The sequence below is a fragment of the Dendrobates tinctorius genome, unplaced genomic scaffold, assembly GCF_039654945.1.
Source record: "Dendrobates tinctorius isolate UK_male_01 unplaced genomic scaffold, ASM3965494v1 ptg000032l, whole genome shotgun sequence".
Classification (NCBI taxonomy): domain Eukaryota; kingdom Metazoa; phylum Chordata; class Amphibia; order Anura; family Dendrobatidae; genus Dendrobates; species Dendrobates tinctorius.
In genome coordinates, this window is record NW_027361700.1 from 44,300,394 (window position 1) to 44,314,357 (window position 13,964).

The window sequence follows — 13,964 nt, forward strand, 5'->3', positions numbered from 1 at the left end:
ATGCGCGGTTGCAGTGCGCATGCGTTGCCTCAGATCCGCTTTGTGGCTCGGTTTGGCCCTTACCGCTCGCCGTACGTGTTATGCTCGGGCGGGAGTGACTACATTTTAAATTCTGGATTTCAGTGAGAGTTCGATGTGGAGGAGACGCTGACAAAACGGGTGAGTGGCGGCGCCAGTGAGGGGAGATGGAGGACGGGTGACACATAACAGTGGTTGGGGGGGAAACTAGGAGGTGGTTTACTCACCAAAGTGGGTCGTATTACCTGAGACTTCTGGGATTAGTAGTCCTACACGCAGAAAGGCTATCATCTTGTTTATAATAGACCCATAGATAACATAGTTCGCCCTGATACCTGCACCACCCATATCAGATACTTGCTGACTCTTTCCAGTCAGTGGCTTCTATGGTGGCATAATCTCCTCAATAATAATAATCTTTATATAGCGCTAACATATTCTGCAGTGCTTTACAGTTTGCAGACATTATCATCACTGTCCCTGATTGGGCTCACAATCTAAATCCCCCTTCAGTATGTCTTTGCAGTGTGGAAGGAAACCGGAAAACCCGGAGGAAACCCACACAAACACGGGGAGAACATACCAACTCCTTGCAGATGTTGGCCTTGGTGGGATTTGAACCCAGCTAACCACTGAGCCACCGTGCCGCCCTCAATGCCCAGCCATTGGTTGGAGAGGGGTGAAGCAGACATAATGGGGGGCTCACCATAGAAGGGGGCATGTGACGGCAGGACGGAGATAACAAGGGCTTCACATTTATGTAGCTGGCTTTCTGTCTCGCAGGTACGATGTCAGTGCGGAGCCCGGTGCCCTGTGGTAAGTATCCTCCATCATTGTTACAGACAACGGTATTATATAGGACATTGGTGTATAGCAGCACAGATGGCAGATACATCACAAGAAGACCACGTGCCTGACGCCGTGCTGCCAAACCGCTCTGACCCCTCGAGGCACAGATATTCTACAAGGCCTTCTCTGGTGTCCTGTGACATCTGGCACCAAGACTATACCAGCAGCTCCATGTCCGAGTGTCGGTCTAATCCTGGTATTATAATGTGCACTTTGAGTCTGTGTAAGCTAAAAGAAAAAATAACACATTTATTCTGACAGGGATTACCAGTATCAGCACACCAGTGTCATCAGGTCTAAGAGATCGAGTTAGTACATGCTTTTTATGTTGTAAGGTTTGGTGATAAATGAGCTCTAATGTGCGAGGCAGCATCTCCGTGGACTTACTTCCCAGCAGATGCTAGATCCAATTGTGATCTGGAATCTCGTCACTGTTATTATATTTATTATGTTTATATAGCGCCATCATATTCTGCAGCGCTTCACAGATTTTATCACTGTGATCAAAGGGAACCTGTCAACTGATACATACTGCCCAAACTGTGCAACATGTATCAGCCACCGTCTGTCCTGTCCCAGCCATATATGTAAACTCTGCTACCAGGGACTGGGGCAGATCCTTTGTGGCTTCTCCCTGCCGCTGATATTGATTGGCTAGCCTGTGTCTATATGCTCAGGTAGGCAGAGGCTTGCCAATCACTGTCAGCAGGTGTGGAGAAGTCACTGGGGACCTGCCTGTATGACTGGCCAATGGCTTGGAACCCTGCAGCTATTAAAGGTATGGGTGGCTGAGACATGCTGCACACGGTTTTGGCAGCGTGCATCAGCTGACATGTACCTTTTGATGCATTTATAAACTCCACTGTAAAGGTATGTGCAGATCCGCAGCGCATTTGGCCCTGTGGATCCGCAGCAGTTTTCCAGGGGATGTACAGTACCATGTTATCCTATGGAAAACAAAAACCGCTGTACACATGCTGCGGAAAGTTCCTGCAGCATGTTAATTCTTTGTGTGGATTCTGCAGCGTTTTTACGCCTATTCCATTCTATGAATCCGCAGGTGTAAAAACGCAGGCTGAGTCTATGTGCACACGTGTGGATTTTATACGTCTTTGCCGCGTTTTTTCACCGCGAAAACACATTAAATAAGTAACCCATTGAATTCAATGGCATTCCGTACATGCTGTGCTAATGCTGCGTATTTTTCCACGGCGGAATCGCATCGCGGAAAAATATGCAGCATGCTCATTCTTTTTGCGGAATCGCGGTAATTCCACACACAGGAATGCATTGTTCCGCTTACTTTCCGCATGTGGCTATGCCCACCATGCGCAAAGTAAGCGGAAAATGTGCAGATGGTACCCAAGGTCTGGAGGAGAGGAGATTCTCCTCCAGGCTCTGGGTACCATATCCCTGTAAAAAAAAATAGAATTAAAATAAAAAAATTGTGATATTCTCACCTTCCGGCATCCTTCCCAGGCCTCAGCGATGCTCCCAGCAAGTCCCGTTCCCAGCGATGCCTTGTGACAATGACCTGTGATGACGTAGCGGTCTCGCGAGATGCCACGTCATCTGGGGTCATTGTCACAAGTCATCGCTGGGAAGTGGGAACGGGACTTTCCGGGAACATTGCGAGGATCGGGAATGCTGCGGGGGACGCCGGAAGGTGAGAATATCAGGATTTTTAATTTTTTTTTTTTATTATTATTTTTAACATATCTTTTACTACTGATGCTGCATAGGCAGCCTCAATAGTAAAAAGTTGGTCACACTTGTAAATACTATGTTTGACAGGTTGGTCACACTTGTCAATCAGTTTTCCAAAGGATGCTACAGATCGCTTGGAAAACGCTAGTATTCTGCAAGCTAATTACGCTTGCAAAAACGCTAGTTTTACCCTTCGCCACGACAGCACCCACTGGAGGTATTGGATCCGCCCCATTGGAACAGGAAACCCTACAGAAAGATAAAAGGGGGGCCATCCGCCTTTTCTCAGTTTTAGTTTCCTGTTCCCAGGGAACCTCAGGAAGAATCCTTCGGAAAGCATACCTGGGCCAGTGCACGCCGTCTGTGCAGTATCTGTGAGAACGGCAGGGGCTGCGGTCCAGAGGCAGCATCGGGGGAGTTTCCGTTAGCCGGCTCCCCCCTCGTCTGGTGGATAGATGAGTGATGACCGGGTCCGGGGAGGGCCGCCCGGTCTCACTCAGGAGCGTGCCGGGCAGCGCCGAAGAGTTCTCAGGAGCCGCTAGTGGCGTGAAGAAGGGGAAAAAAACGCGGCAGCTGAGAGATGCGGCCCCGTGTACAGAGCGGGGCCTGCGCATGCGCCGCCCAACGCAGGTGCTCTGAGCCCCGGAAGTAATGAGTGAACTTCTGGGCATGATGGCTGAGGCGGGGCGCCCACAAGCGCGATTGCGCAGGCGCGAGGAGCGCGATTGAACCCGGAGGGACTTCCGGGTCAAAAAAAAAAAAGAGGGAGGAAGGCCCTATTTAAACAGACGCCGCGGAGCAATCGGCGATGAACCATGTCATCTCCAGGAGACGTGCACGCTCCAGCAGGGGACTCTGCAGGGGGCAATACTTCCCAGGACCGCACTGCCAAAGGATCCACGGACACCGCTCGCAGGAGAATCAAGATCCAGGACTGGGTCTCAGCCATCTGATCTGGTACCATAAGCTTCACTGGGTGAGTGCGCAAAAGACATACTCTGCCTATTAAGATGACACTCCTTTTTTCTCACCATGTCTCCCCCCTCTTTCCAGACGAAGAAAAAAGACAAATCCAAACACAAAGAATGTGCTTTATGCGCTCAGCCTCTTCCTGACTCCTACCCCAAAAAGCTCTGTAAGCAATGCACCAGAGAGACTAGACAGGGAGCCGCAGTGTCATCAAAGGACGTACGGACCATAATTAGAGAGAAACGACAGGCTATCACCCGTGCTAGTACTCCCTCAAACTAGGAGCAAAAAACAAGTGACTCTCGGTTCAGATTCGGAGGAGGAACAGGAGATAGTCTGACTCCTCACTCACGTCATCATCAGAAATTGAGGGACGATCATGTTTTCCCCTGGATAGTGTGGATAACTTGGTCAAATCCGTAAGAAACACTATGGGGTGTGAGGAGACAAAGAGCGCCCAAACCACGCAAGACATAATGTTTGCGGGTTTGGCGGAGAGAAAAAGGAGAGCTTTTCCAGTAATACCGGCAATTAAGGCCCTAATAAAGAGAGAATGGGAGAAACATGATCAAAGAAGTTTTCTCCCATCGGCCTCAAAAAGGAAATATCCATTTAGCGACGACGAGCTATTGAAATGGACAAAAATTCCTAAAGTTGACGCTGCTGTAGCCTCCACCTCTAAACAATCTACTCTTCCGGTAGAGGATGCAGGCTTACTGTCCGACCCACTAGACCGTAAAGTGGAGTCATTAAAAAGGTCTTGGGAAACAACAATGGGCATTTTTAAGCCAGCAGTAGCCAGCACATGCACAGCCAGGTCAATGCTCTTGTGATTAGACTAATTGGATCAACAAATCGAGCAGAAGGTGTCTAGGGAAAAACTACAAGCCGCTATTCCATTAATTAGAGGAGCGGCAGCCTTCATGGCCGATGCATCGGCAGACACCCTACGCCTAGCAGCAAGATCGGCGGGTCTTGTAAACAGCGCCAGGCGGGCACTATGGATGAAGAGCTGGAAGGGGGACGCACAATCAAAATCTAAGATCTGCGCAATCCCGTGCGAGGGGGAGTTTCTCTTTGGGAAAGCCCTAGACGACATACTCACCAAAGCCAAAGAAAGGAAGAAGGCTTTCCCTGATTCTTCTATCCCTTTCTACAGGAGAACCTTTAAAAGGCAGCCGTTTGGGAGAAGGAGACAAACGGATAGATCAACTAGATGGCCCACAAAAGAAGAGAAGCAAAAGGGTAGCATGTTTAGAGGTTCAACATTCCGAAAAGAAAATAAATACTGAACAATCAGTCCCCCCAGTAGGGGTTAGACTGAAACTTTAATTTTCAAAATGGGAAGCAATAACATCTAGCTCGTGGATTCTAAATATAATTAAAGAAGGAATAAAATTTAGAATTCCTTCACATTCCCCACGACTCATTTATTATAACCCGCCTTAACTCAATAATACAACAAAAAGCCCTCAAAATGGAAATTCGGAGTCTACTATCCAAGAGGGTTTTGGTAAAAGTCCCAGAGGGACAAGAGGGTAGAGGATTCTTCTCTCCTTTATTTTTAGTTCCCAAACCAGATGGAACGTTTAGAACAATCATAAATTTGAAGAAACTTAATACGTTTATTATAAATTTAAAATGGAATCAATCAGATCCACCATTAAACTTCTTTTCCCAAACTGTGTAATGGCAGGAATTGATTTGAAAGATGCTTACTATCCTCTCCCTATTCATGATAGATACCAAAGGTACCTAAGGGTCGCAGTAGCATTCGGAGGCAAGATCCATCACTTTCAAGATACGGCCATGCCCTTCGGTCTCTCTACAGCACCACGAATCTTCACCAAAGTGATGTTGGAGGTGATTGCCTATCTTCGTCAGAAAGACAACTTAATCGTGCCTTACCTTGATGACTTCTTAGTTATCGGGAACTCTATCACCCAGTGTACTAGAAGTGTGGCTGATACGGTCTCATCTTTGCAGGATCTAGGCTGGATCATCAACTTCCAGAAGTCCAGACTTGTTCCACTCTCCCTCCAGATGTTTATAGGGTTCCAGTTAGACTCTATGACCCAGAGATGTCTACTCCTTCAGGTAAAAATTACACTCATAAAAATAAGGTTGAGGCAGCAATGGACAGACCACGCATGTCTCTGAGAGAGACAATGTCGCTTTTGGGGTCGCTCACTTCTTGTGCCCCGGCAGTTCAGTGGGCCCAGTATCACGTCTGCACACTGCAACATCAGATCCTCCAAGAGGACAGACGACATGGTGGTCACCTCGAGAACAAGATCACCCTATCCCAGGAAGTCTTGACTTCTCTAGAATAGTGGCTAGATAGTAATCATTTGTCTACGGGAGTTCCATGGGTAATATTACCATCTCGTATCTTAACCACCGACGCTAGCCCCCACGGCTGGGGAGCCCATATGGGGAATAGCTTCTGTCAAGGAAGGTGGAGTAGGGAGGAACTGCAGTACTCATCTAATTTAAAGGAGCTGACGGCAGTTCATTATGCTTTACATTTTCTTCCACAGCTCCAGCAGAAGCATGTCAGGATCTTATCGGACAACACCACCACAGTGGCGTATTTAATCAGACAGGAAGGTACTCGATCAGAGACTCTGATGTCTTCTGCGGCAATAATCTTAAGCTTAGCCGAAAATTATTTGTCCCTTTCTGCCCTCTATATCAAGGGAAAGGACAACCAAGAAGCAGACTTCTTAAGCCGACACACACTTCGGCAAGGGGAGTGGCGCCTCAATCACCGAATTTTCAAGGACATAGTAGCTCTATGGGGGCAACCTCAAGTGGACCTCTTTGCTACGAAAGAGAACAGACGACAAGTAAAAACATTTGCCTCCCTGTCCCCGTCAGATCATCCAGACATACTGGACGCCCTCCAGGCCTCATGGAAATTCAACCTAGCATATGCCTTTCCTCCAATAATCCTTCTACCACAGGTCATTTGGAAGATCAGAGAGGACAGGGCGAGGGTAATTTTGATAGCACCATTCTGGCCCAAGAGACCGTGGGTCTCATGGCTACGAACCATGTCGGTGTCAGATCCTTGGGTTCTCCCTTCGATTCCCAACCTACTCTCCCAAGGCCATTTTTTCCACCCCCAAGTGGACAGCTTACACTTGACGGCATGGAATTTGAAAGGCAGCTACTAAAATCAAGAGGGTTTTCCGAAACGCTAATTGCTACGCTCCTACAAAGCAGGAAGCAGTCCACTACTCAGATTTATACGAGAATATGGAAAAAATTTCTGCAGTTCCATACAACCCCTCATACCACAGAAATCCCAATAGTTCTTATCTTGGAATTTCTACAAAAAGGAAAAGATTTAGGTCTGGCAGTAAATACGCTGAAAGTCCAAGTGTCCACATTAGGGGCACTTTATGGCCATAATATAGCAGGGAATAAGTGGGTGTCATGATTTATTACAGCTTGTGAACGAACGGCCCCTATTCACATACCTACAATCCCTCCGTGGGACTTAAACTTGGTCTTAGATGCCCTAATGTAAGCCCCCTTCGAACCAATAGACACGATATCTCTAAAATACTTGTCGCTCAAGACGGCCCTCTTAGTAGCACTAACGTCTGCTAGGAGAGTGAGCGACATCCAAGCTCTATCTATAGACCCACCCTTTTTTTCAGATATACCAGGATAGGTTGATGTTGAAACCAGACCCCTCATACCTTCCTAAGGTATCGAAAAAATTCCATAGATCTCAAGAAATGCTCCTCCCGACCTTCTTCAGAGACCCCTCCACTCCTGAAGAACAGAAATTCCACACCTTGGACATTAGTAGAACTGTCTTAAAATACATTGAGAGATCCAGGAGCTGGAGACAGTGTAGGGCTCTGTTCATATCTTTTCAGGGCTGTAAAAAGGGGTACAGAGTCACAAAGAGCACCTTATCCCGGTGGATCAGGGATGCCATCCGTTTAGCCTACTCCGCGAGAAGAGGAGTGAAGATCCTCCGGAGAATATCAGAGCGCATTCTACTAGAGCAATGGCATCCTCCTGGGCTGAGAGGGGAGGTGTTCCAATCGAAGCCATATGTAAGGCGACAATTTGGTCAACCCCTTCTACTTTCTATGATCACTGTAGACTTGACCTTTCATCAACTTCTGACCTAAGCTTTGGCAGGACTGTCCTTGGCACGGTGGTCCCACCCAGGTGATGGTCTCTGGAATCTCTCCAGTGGGTGCTGTCGTGGCGAAGGGTAAAAAGCCGGATTACTTACCGGTAATGTTCTTTTAATGCGTCCACGACAGCATCCGCTCACTTCCCTCCCTATGAAGATAACAATAGCAATAAATACACCACATATTAAAGTGTATCTCCTAAAAGTAACTAAGTTAAACTTAAAAATGCAAGAACATTGCCTAACTCTTGGCGGTCCTCCTGGTACTCTGAAATGCAAAATGAAGAAAGAAATTCCCAGCTACTAAAAGATCCATTTATTGAGTAAAAAGTAAGACAGAATTCACATGAATGTCTCTGATGCGTTTCGATCACCCACACTGTGTTCTTTATCAAAAAGCTGACGACAATGCTGGCAAATACCATTTTAAACACAGCTATAGCCAATAATGATACACATGTGTCACATACAATTAATTAAAATTACCACACACAGGTAAAAGATTACTATGACCTATAGAAAAACGTATTATCAATTAAACATAACAAGAAAAAGAAAAAAACAAAAAAATTTACATCATTTGAAAATTTATTATCCGCACATTGATAATGGTATAGGATCTCTTTGCGTGCATTTAAACCGCTCGGTGTGCACGTTCCTAAACAAGATCCAATAAGCTTCTCTTGTCAATAAACGTTTTCTGACATTCCCTCCTCGCGGCTGCTTTATAATTCTTTCAATGCCTGTTACTCTGAGAGATGAAATGTTTCTCTGATGGTAAAAGATGAAATGTTTAGAAGCTGAAGAAACATTGCGGTTAAAACTTCCTACCGAAACAATATCCGTGATATGTTCAGAAATGCGGGTTTTTAAATGTCTGGTGGAACACCCAACGTAACTAAGATCACACGTCATACAGTTAATCAAATATACAACATTCCTAGAGTTACAATTAATATACTGAGAAATCCTGTATTGTTTGGAATGGTCACAGTTAGAAAACTCATGGGTCACCACAGAATGAGCGCATGTTCTACAACGCATAGAGCCGCAATTAAAAAAAAAAAAAAAAACAGAATAATTAAGCCATGTTTTTTGACCTTTATCTGGAGAAAAACTGGGAGAAATTATATTGCTGATGGTGATTGCCTTTTTGGCTACTATATGACAACCAGGTGACAAAATGGATGATAAAACTTCATCCTCATACAAAATGGGAAGATGCTGTGCTGTTGAATAATCGATTTAATCGAATTAAATTGCGGACTATATTGTACAGATGGCACTTTTTTTTTTTTTTTGTAAATAATCACCTGGTTTATTACACTTGGGAGCAAAAAAGTCGCATCTGTTTTTCCTCCGGACAATATTAGTGGCTTTATTTAAAGACCATTCAGGATATCCCCTCCTTCTTAATTTATTGCAACACAATTCCATCTGTTTCTTGGTTTCTAAAGGATTACTGCAATTTCTAGAGACTCTGGTTGATTCCCCCACAGGGATAGACCTGGTTGTATGATGTGGATGGCTACTGCGAGCATGTAGAATGCTATTCCCAGACATAGGTTTAGAGTAGGTAGAAGTAGAAATACACATACCAACATAATCCCGCAATGTGAGATCTAAAAAAAGAGAGAAATTATCAGATTCACGGGTAAACCACAAGTTGAATTCATTACTGTTCAGATAATTGACAAATTCTGGTATGGCAGATACATCGCCTCTCCAAACAAGGAGGGTATCATCGATGTATCTGCCATACCAGAATATTGAAGACACAAAGGGATTGGATGAGGAATAGAGAAAAAGTTCCTCCCAATAGGACATTACCAAATTTGCTACAGATGGGGAATGTTTGCCACCCATAGACACTCCTCTGCATTGAAGATAAAAATTCTGATCAAACAGAAAATAATTATGATGTAATAAGAAATGCAACACCTGCAAGACAAATTGTGAGAAATCAGAAGTATATTCACTATATTTATACAGATGATGTTCTACAGCCATAATGGAAACCTTTTCAGGTATGGATGTATATAATGCAATTACATCACAACTAATCCAACAAAAATTATCCTTCCATACCACATCTGAAAGTTGTTCAAGTACATCTTTAGTGTCTCTAAGAAAACCAGGTGTGCGTGTGCAGAGGGGTTGTAATATAGAATCAAGCCACTGACTAAGATGTTCTGTGGCTGAACCTATCCCAGAAATAATAGGGCGCATTGGTGGCGGTAAAACACCTTTATGAACTTCAGGTAAAGCATGCATGATTGGAAGTACAGGGCAATCAATCCTAAGATAGTCATATTGGGATTTATTAATAACACCTAAAGAAAATCCCTCTTCAATCAATTTGAATGTTTCTTTCTGATACTGTATAATAGGATCACCTTTCAATTTGATATAGATAGTGTTATCCTGTAATAAAAGGTTAATTTGATTACGATAGACAGAAGAGTCCATTGCTACCACTAAGCCTCCCTTGTCTGCCATTTTTACAACTAAATCTGTCATGTTTTTAATTTCATTTAGTGCTTTATATTGAGAAGGGGTTAAATTGGCATGCCTATTATTTTTAGTTAGTCTGTCCAGGTTTTTTAATTCCCTTTCAATGACATTTTGAAAACGATCCATGCAACCAACCCGAGAATTAATGGGAAAAAAAATCATGATTTTTTTTTAAACAAATCAATCAGATTGATGAACATTTTTAACCCTTGACACATCCCCTTGATTCAATTCTTGTAAATTCTTCCAAGGCCACCTTCTCTGCAAAAGAGAACATGCGGTACTCATTAATGCTTACATCTGGTGGTTCCACATTTGTACCATCGGATGAAAAAAAATGCCTTTTGATTGTGAGATTTTGTACAAACTTGTTCACATCCAATATAGTATTAAACAAATCCAAACGTCTGTCTGGTGCAAAATTCAGTCCCAGGGAGAGAATGTACATTTGATCCTCTATAAATGTGCGACTACAAAGATTCAAAACATTTGAAAAACAGTCCTTTAATTTTTCTTGCGATGACGAGTTGTCATTCCTGCGGCTGTGGCGGTGTTTTACGGCCCGCCGTTTTGGACTTTTTTGGTGAAAAAAATAGCTTTTTTGATCATCTATAATATATGTTGTCGTCTGAAGAAATTTCATGAGTCCTCATGTGAACTGCTGTCAAACGATTCAGGCTCATTCGAGCTGAAGGATACTCTCAGACCAGGGGACTCTAAGGTGTTACTGGCACGTTTGAGAATGGAGCGGGTTGTTTTCAGAATTATTCGCCACCTCCCTCATTCATACACCTGGTCATCTTTAAGATCACGTTGAAACTTTTTTTTTTACGAGATATAATCGTATTTTCCAGTTTAGAAATATTTTGTTGGATTTTCTCCAAAGAGATATTAAATTGTATTTCATCCACCTGTTCTGCATGACTGGTTTTAAGGGTATGTGCACACGGTGCGGATTCTGCTGCGGATCCGCAGCGTTTCTGCAGCTGCGGGTCCACAGCAGATTTAGGTGCGTTGTACAGTACCAATGTATTGAATGGTAAACTGGAAAAAGCTGTGCACATGCTGCGGATTTTTCCGCGCGGTTTTGCTGCGGTTTACAATCCGCAGCATGTCAATTCTTTTGTACAGAAACGCTGCAGTTTCATACCTCATCCGTCCTGCGGATTTATCTGCGGTTTTCACTACAAAATCCGCAGAGGCAAAAAACTTTGTGCACATAGCCTAACAGAAGAAATTTCTGTCTGTATGTCTTTAAGTTTCACATCTTCATATTTAACAATAAGCTTCATTCATTTTATGGAACATGATGACAATATTTGGTTCCATTCAGTAACAAATTGTTTAGAAAAAACAGAGGTAGGAATCTTTTTGATAGGAAGACCTCTTGGGATCATGTTTCTCTGGATATAATTTTCCAAAGTTGTATAGTCCCACTAAATTTTCATCTCATTTGTCATTAATTTTTCCAATCTCTTGAAATCAGTAAATGGAACTTCATTACTTGCTGAGCCATTATCCGATTCAATAGAAAACAATTGTGCAGCTTTTAATTTTCGGTTAGAGTCTGTATCCCTAGTAAATTTAAATATGATCTAAAACCACACCACCACAACTGAGGCTATTTGTATAAGCACACTGCATAAAAGTCAGTCCTTGTGAAAAATAATTCAGTGAGCATGGTAAAAAGAAGACTGAACAAGGAGAGAAAAAAATCTTACCAGCTCACTTGAAAACAGCCTGTGGTGTGTGGGAGCAAGGAATCACGTAGTCCAGCGTGTAGTTAGTCCAAAATGAAGAAAGAAAATCCCAGCTACTAAAAGATCCATTTGAGTAAAAAGTAAGACAGAGTTCACATGAATGTCTCTATGACGCGTTTCGAACACCCACACTGTGTTCTTTATCAAAAAGCTGACAACAATGCTGGCAAATTCAAGCATAAAAATCAATGCTGGATTGACTTTTATGCAGTGTGCTTATACAAATAGCCTCAGTTGTGGTGGTGTGGTTTTAGATCATATTTAAATTTACTATGGATACAGACTCTAACCGAAAATTAAAAGCTGCACAATTGTTTTCTATTGAATCGGATAATGGCTCAGCAAGTAATGAAGTTCCATTTACTGATTTCAAGAGATTGGAAAAATTAATGACAAATGAGATGAAAATTTGGTGGGACTATACAACTTTGGAAAATTATATCCCGAGAAACATGATCCCAAGAGGTCTTCCTATCAAAGATTCCTACCTCTGTTTTTTCCAAACAATTTGTTACTGAATGGAACCAAATATTGTCATGTTCCATAAAACTAATGCAGCTTATTGTTAAATATGAAGATCTGAAACTTAAAGACATACAGACAGAAATTTCTTCTATTAAAACCAGTCATGCACAACCGGTGGATGAAATACAATTTAATATCTCTTTGGAGAAAATCCAACAAAATATTTCTAAACTGGAAAATACGATTTATATCTCGTAAAAAAAATAACAAAGTTTCAACGTGATCTTAAAGGTGACCAGGTGTATGAATGGGGGAGGTGGCAAAGAACTCCGAAAACAACCCGATCCATTCTCAAACGTGCCAGTAACACCTTACGGTATTGTCACACTTAGCGATGTACCAGAGACCCAGACCAGCGATATGACGCGGTCAGGATCGCTGGTACATCGCTAAGTGGCCGCTAGTGAGCTGCCACACAGGCAGATCTCACCAGCGACATCGCTGGGGACGGGGGTCGCTACTTACCTGTCACACCAGGCGATCCTGCGTCCTCCCGCCCGGCTCCACGCGTCGCTCGTCGTCACAGCAGGAAGCTGACGACGAGAAACAGTCCAGCCTGTTCTTGCGCGATCAGCGATAACCAGCGGGGGAGCGGGTTGTAGGTAAGTATCACACACAGCGATATCGCTAGCAATATCGCTATAACGTCACAAGTTATAGCGATATTGCTAGCGATATCTCTTAGTGTGACAGGCCCTTTAGAGTCCCCTGGGTCTGAGAGTATCCTTCAGCTCGACTGAGCCTGAATCGTTTGACAGCAGTTCACATGAGGTCTCTCATGAAATTTCTTCAGACGACAACACATATTATAGACGATCAAAAAAGCTATTTTTTTTCACCAAAAAATGTCCAAAGCGGCGGGCCGTAAACACCGCCACAGCCGCAGGAATGACAACTGGTCATCGCAAGAAAAATTAAAGGACTGTTTTTCAAATGTTTTGAATCTTTCTAGTCGCACATTTACACAGAATCAAATGTATATTCTCTCCCTGGGACTGAATTTTGCACCGGACAGACATTTGGATTTGTTTAATACCATATTGGATGTGAACAAGTTTGTACAAAATCTCACAATCAAAAGGCATTTTTTTCATCCGATGGTGCAAATTTGGAACCACCAGATGTAAGCATTAATGAGTACCGCATGTTCTCTTTTGCAGAGAAGGTGGCCTTGGAAGAATTTACAAGAATTCAATCAAGAGGATGTGTCAAGGGTTAAATATGTTCATCAATCTGATTTGTTGTAAAAAAAAAAAAATCCTGATTTTTATTCCATTAATTCTCGGGTTGGTTGCATGGATCGTTTTCAAAATGTCATTGAAAGGGAATTAAAAAACCTGGACAGACTAACTAAAAATAATAGGCATGCCAATTTAACCCCTTCTCAATATAAAGCACTAAATGAAATTAAAAACATGACCGATTTAGTTGTAAAAATGGCAGACAAGGGAGGCTTAGTG

General features: G+C 43.2%; 1 protein-coding gene across 2 annotated transcripts in view; it reads left to right on the top strand.

Moving 5' to 3' along the window:
• The first annotated feature begins 1 nt into the window (after window position 1).
• The window catches only part of DBF4B (DBF4B-CDC7 kinase regulatory subunit), a 58,543-nt gene continuing 44,580 nt past the window's right edge, over window positions 2-13,964 (top strand). For both annotated transcript variants that reach the window (XR_012231625.1, XM_073572856.1), the window contains exons 1-2: window positions 2-159; window positions 802-834. Coding sequence is in view for 1 of the 2 variants with exons in the window: in XM_073572856.1 (XP_073428957.1) it covers window positions 807-834 (28 nt within the window). In the remaining variant the exon portion in view is untranslated. The remainder of the gene's footprint in view (window positions 160-801; window positions 835-13,964) is intronic.